Source organism: Poecilia latipinna, unplaced genomic scaffold, assembly GCF_001443285.1.
Source record: "Poecilia latipinna isolate Pla-1442-1.1 unplaced genomic scaffold, P_latipinna-1.0 Scaffold184, whole genome shotgun sequence".
Taxonomy (NCBI): domain Eukaryota; kingdom Metazoa; phylum Chordata; class Actinopteri; order Cyprinodontiformes; family Poeciliidae; genus Poecilia; species Poecilia latipinna.
The window spans coordinates 266,593-272,613 of record NW_015112800.1 but is presented as its reverse complement, the minus strand read 5'-3'; the positions used below and the strand labels follow the sequence as shown (position 1 = coordinate 272,613).

Sequence of the window (6,021 nt, the reverse complement as noted above, 5' to 3'; positions counted from 1 at the left end):
AAGAAACTTTTACAGGCTGGAATCTTTTTTTTTTGTTTTGGGAAATTTTGGGGTTTTTTTTTTTTTTTTTTGGTGTTGAGTCCTGATAATGGCATTGTTGTCGGTTGCCACGGCAACAAGTCTGCATGCTGCATAACGTACACAGAGAGAAAAAAAGTGGTTTTGCTCTTTCATGGCTTTTCTGCGTTGTTTTTCCCTTTGCTGTGGCGCACTGCACTCAATAATATCTACATCTGCAGATTTTATTTAACAAATTGTTCCATCAACTAAACGTGGCGGCGCGGCGATGGATGGCATGTAAAAGAATCACCTTGTTGCCCTTTATCCGGATGTGAAGAATAACATCCAACGTCTTATTTTTTGTTTCAGGCTCTAAACGAGTCGCTGAAGCTACTGAAGAGCCAGTCGCCGCAGACTGCCGCCATGTTGTTCACTGTTGACCCTGATGCTGGTAAAATCACCTGTCTGTGTCAGGTTCCTCAGGTACGACACTCATCCATACCAATCATCCCTTATAAATAACTTAATTTCTCACTTAAAACTGGATTTTATGCTATTTGGCATCAGATAAACAGGACTGAATGATGCCAAAGATAAAAGTTTGACATATAGACCAACAATTTTTAGTTTTGCAAAGAGTTGGTAAAATTGCCTTTATCTATTTTCCTACCAAATCTAAATTTAGTTTAGATTAATTTAGTTTATCTTAGTTTAGTTTACCTCCCTAAACTCACCCAGGTACAGTCTAGGTTAGGGTAGGGTAGGTTCTTAGTTAATGGTTAATTAACTTTAATGTAAAGCTACATTATGTTATCTTTGTAATCTTTAATCTTGCCTTAATTTGCCTCATAGTTTATTTAATTTAGTTTAGCTTTGCTAAAATTATCTTAGCCTCTTTAACTTATAGTTTAGCGTAGCTTATTGTAGCCTTAGTAAAGCCGCTTAATTTGGTTTATTAGCTGATTTTTTTAGTCTAGCTAAATTTCTATTACTTTTGCTTACCATTAGTTAGCCTAGCTTAATTTAATGTAGCTAAATGTAGTGTAGCCTAGCTTTGCTAAATCCACCATTGGTTAAAAAGTTTGACTTATCTTAGTTTTCTATATCTTGTCTCAGGTTAATCAGCGTTAGCTTTGTCAATCTTAATTACATTTTGATTACGGTTTGATTTTTTTTCCCACCTTGGCTTCATTTAGCCTAGGTAGCTTAGCTTGCTATCTTAACCTTTGATATATAATTAGCTTAGTTGTTTTTGTTTATATTAGCTTAGTTTAGCCTATCTATGCTTGTTTTGCTAACGTTACCTTAGCATGTCCATGCCCCTATGCTAACAGTTTTCATGGAAACATGAAAGCTGCTTTAGAAATGCTGATCGCAGACACATTTCAGGAATGTTTTGATTCTGTTTTTGAACAGTTCTCCCACTGAATCCCTTCCTCTTCTTCTGCAGGACGTGGCAAACCGCGGCCTGAAGGCCAGCCAGTGGGTTCAGGAATTGTGCCCTCTGCTGGACGGAAAAGGCGGCGGTAAAGACATGTCAGCACAGGCGACGGGCAGAAACACGCAGTGCCTGCAGGAGGCGCTACAGATGGCTAACGAGTTTGCTCGACTCAAACTGGGAGAAAACTGAAGGGAAATACTCCATCTCTGTTTTCCTCGTTTTTTCTTCCCCGTGTAGGTCAGACAGAAAACTAAACCACCAGATGACCAGCAGAAAATGAGCCACTCGTATTTATTGAGTCTGGATGGAGCTTGAATATTGAAGCGTCTTCTCATGCACTTTTACCTGGAAGGGGATGCGTTCGCTACTTAATTGCATGTTTAAGTGAGAAGGGAAAAGAAATGCTAGCGTTAGCATCTTGCTAGCTCCATGCAGCTGAGGGAAAATAAGTAAAATTACTTCAGCTCCTGATAATCCGCCCGTTCTAATACTTCCTCCTTTTGAGTCTTTACACCATCTGGGTTTATTCTGTGTATCTTCTGAAGCTTAATCTGATCCAAACCAGGTAGAAACTGGTTTAACATTTAAAAAAAAACCATAATTTTTTATGATTTTGCTGTAAAATGATTACTGATGTCTGTGTAAAATGATGTCTGTGTAAACTCCCCACTGACATTTAGTTTCTAATCATCGCTGCTGCTTCGTGTCGATAATGATGGAATAAATCTGCCTGGCGAAAGCGTCCGCTTCCTGTGCGATTCATTTCAGATCCGTTGATGTGAAGGTCGGCGAGCAAAACCAGAAACCGTTTGAACTTTAATAAGATGGACGGCAGTTAATGAGCCGCCAGCCTCTCCTGATGCAGATCGATGTTATTAAACCAACATCAAATGATGGCGACTCGCTTCCTTCATCACTTCATTAGGTCCTTATTTCCTTCTGTCCTTTTTCCTCCCTTGTTTTCTTCAATTCTTTTAATTTCTTCCTTGGTCCTTCCTTCATTATCTTTTTCTTCCCTTGTGTCCTTCCTTCCTTGTTTTAATTCCTTCCTTGTGTCCTTTAATTCTTTCCTTCCTTATACTAGTTCTCTTTTCTCCTTCCTTCTTTTCCTTTCTTCCTTGTGTCCTTTCATTTCATTCTTTGTTGTGCCCATCCATTGTCTTTTTTGTGTCCTACTTCCTTCCTTTGTCCTCCATTCTTTGTTTTTCCTCATTTTAAACTTAAAACCTGCTCATTGTTTACATATCGGGCATACATTTTTGGTTTTAATATTTTATAATCTAAAATATTAATTCCCAGACGCTTCGTTTGTTTCATGTAGTTTTTATTTTCACAACAGCAGAAAAAACAAAACGGAGTCACGGGTTACAGATGTTCCAGTGGTTAATACATGAGTGCTGATGCTTCCAACATGTGAAAGGATCGGACCGGGCCTGGTTTCTACGGTCAACAGAATAAAACCGCTCTGCAATAAAAACTTTTACTGCAGCTACTGAAACGTTTCCAGTCGTTTTTACCAAAGATTCCCAAACATTTGCTTCTGTCGGCTGACGCTGCAAAATATGTAAAGAAAAATCTCATTTTATGTTTTTTATTCACTTTTCATTAATTACATTAGTTTTTTGTTTTTTTTCAAATTTTTGAGTTTTGAAACCCAGAAAAAAAATTCTAAAAGAAAAAAAGAAAAATCTGAAAATGTCAAATTTTTCAGCAAGTTTTTTGACTTTTCAATTTCAAATGTCCTTGTTTCTCTTTTTTTCAAGGAAATGTCTGAGATTAACCTGAAAATTTCTGAATTTTGGCAGAAATTTACTTTTTATATATTTCTAAAATAGCCCCAATACAGTCAGTTTGATATTTTGACAAATTAATTTTTTTTTAAATCTCATCGTTGCTCTGACTGAGCAGGTTCTTCCACGCCGCTCTTCTTATCCAGTCTTAGTATGAATATTAATGACCTCAGTGGGATTTTTTTTCAGGTCAGGAAAATGGAAATTTCCGACTCCGAGGCGATCCGTGACATCCCCTTCGGAACGTAATGTGCCAGACGAAGCAGAGTAAAAATAACCCTGAACATATCAGTACCAAGTTTCACTGACGCCGAGGACAAAGAGGATTTTCAAAAACAAATCAGTCCAGTTCAAGTTTAAATAAAGTCGGCCCAAACTGCAGGAAGTGGCACAGCTTTTAGTCACCGCTGTGGTTCTGTGCAGCTAGAAGAATCTCTTCTGCAGGGAGAAATGTGGGTCGACACAGACAGCAGGAGGGAAGACCTACTTTGGGTCGTCTGCGTGGAAGAATCAGATCTGTGTCATGTTCTGTCGGTGGGAGGGAGGAACCTGATCTGGACTGAAGGGACCCTGCTGCTCTCCTCCCCCCTCTGATCACATCCTGGGCTGCAGCTGATGAGGAGCTGAAGATGGTTCCTTAGAGAAACGAGTCCTGTTGTTCAAAGTCTGCATGGAGGTCATGAATAATTAACACTTTCATTATGAAGCTGAATGAGAGCCAACATCTGAATGAGAGTTCAGATGTTTCCATTTTAATCTAAAGTCCCTGCTGATGAACAGACATGTTAGGGCTGTTATAGATGGAAAAAAGGAGTAAAACTCACAAATTTTCAGATTAATCTCAGAAAAGTTCTAGAAAAAATTTTAAAATTTCTGAGCTCCAAAATTAAAAAAAGTTGAAAGAAAAAAACTGAAATTTTGACACCAATCTCAGAAATTCTCTAGAAAAAAAAGCCAAAACTTCTGATCTCCAAAAGTTGAAAGTTTTAAAGTGAAAAACTCAAATTTTATCACTAATGTCAAATTTTCAGGAAAAAATGTGAGCTCCAAAATATTAAAATTTCAAGACAAAACTGTGAAATTTGGAGATTAATTTGAGGAATTTTCTAGAAGAAAAACCCCTGAAATTTTAGTTTCAAACGTTTAAAATTTGCAAGAGAAAGCTAAAATTTTGCAATCAGAAATTTATTAGAAAAAGCTTGGAAGTTTTGAAAATTTTTAAATATTGAAAGTCAGAATATTTCCAAATGTCAAAATCTTTTACTTTTAGCTTAAAAGAATTCTACAAAATTTGAGATTAATCTAAAATTTTTCATTTTCACGCAAATGTTTTACTTAAAACAGAAATTTGAGGTTTCTTAAAATTATTTTAGGTTTTGACTTCAAGCTCAAAATTCCATGTTTTTTGCCATAACATTTGAGATTTATAAAAAAAAAAATCACATTTTTGGGGGGGTGATTTACTCTTTTTTTCTATCTACAATGGTTTTAATTTTACATGTCATAGAAATCAGACCATCTCAGTTGCAGTATCTTAATATACTGCAACATGTCAAAAAACACACACATTAGAGTCCATTTTAAAAATCCTGATTCAACCCTTGATTTCCTTTCATTCTTCCGAAATCAGTTCTGATCAATAATTTTCCAGACTTTTTGAAGGTTTTTCAATGTTTTTCTTGCAGGTTTTAGCTGCTTTTTGCTGTTTCAGTTCAGTCATTGTAGCTAATCACAATTCAATAATACAGTGAACTTATAGCAAAGGTAAATTTAGAAAACCTTGGCTAAGCACTTTGCTGGTGTAAGCGTAGCTTGGCAAAAGGTAGGCCAAGCTAAAACTAACTAATAAAACATAATTGGGCAAAACAAGCTAAGCTAGCAAAGACAGCATAGGTAGGCTACACTAATCTAAATTCAGCCAAAATATGGTGGAGTATGCTTAAATTAGCTCTTATTAGTGAATATTAGTTGGGCTAAAACAAGCTAACCAATGCTACGCTATTTAGACATGGGGCACAGCACAGGAGGGTTGAGCAAAACTAAGCTAACCTAAGCTAAAGCAATATAATTGTGCTTTTATTTATAAACAAGTAAAATAAGAGCGACATAACTAGAATTGATGTTGCTGTTAATTTTTCAGACTTTGCTAAACTTCTTTCACCTATTTCCAGTCTGTTTCAAAGCGTTAACTATGGTTAAAGCTTTTGGAAATCAGCTCGTTTGTGTTTCCATATTAATTAGAAAATTTTGGTTAGATTTAGCAGAAGATGCTGCTGGTAACAAAGAGCCTAAAGATCCGATTTAAAACTGTTTTTATGCTAACTTATCTGTTAAAGACGACACTGGTTCATTCCTTGAGTTTGGACGTTTTTTCTTTTGCCTGAATGTTTCAAACTTTTTTAAAATTCTGGACATTTTAATACTTTAAAAAAAAAAAGTCTGGCAACCTGGAAGGAAAAATCAAAGACCGAATCAGGAGTTTTGTACTGACCGCGATATGAGTTCACATCGTCTCCATTAGCAACAGCGAGAGAGTAGAAGGCAGAGTGTGACGTCATGTGGTGCGTTCGCGGGTAATCGTTCAGCTCAGAAGGCTCAGCTCTCAGCTAGACGTGTGTATGTGAGCGAGACTAACAACAACAGAAAGGTGGCAGGTGTGCGTCGCTGATGAAGCGGCTGCGGGCGGCAGACTTCCAGCAGCCGAACAAGGCACGAAAGCAAGTGACAAGACGCAGGAAACACAAACAATATGATGAGATTGAGCTGTTAACATCAGTCCAGCTCAGCAAT

General features: G+C 37.0%; 1 protein-coding gene across 1 annotated transcript in view; it reads left to right on the top strand.

The window, feature by feature from the left end:
* The window catches only part of aars1 (alanyl-tRNA synthetase 1), a 30,914-nt gene extending 28,733 nt beyond the window's left edge, over positions 1-2,181 (top strand). The window contains exons 19-20 of the mRNA XM_015030501.1: positions 370-483; positions 1,451-2,181. Coding sequence (XP_014885987.1) covers positions 370-483; positions 1,451-1,630 — 294 coding nt within the window. The 3' untranslated portion in view covers positions 1,631-2,181. The remainder of the gene's footprint in view (positions 1-369; positions 484-1,450) is intronic.
* The last annotated feature ends 3,840 nt before the right edge of the window (positions 2,182-6,021 follow it).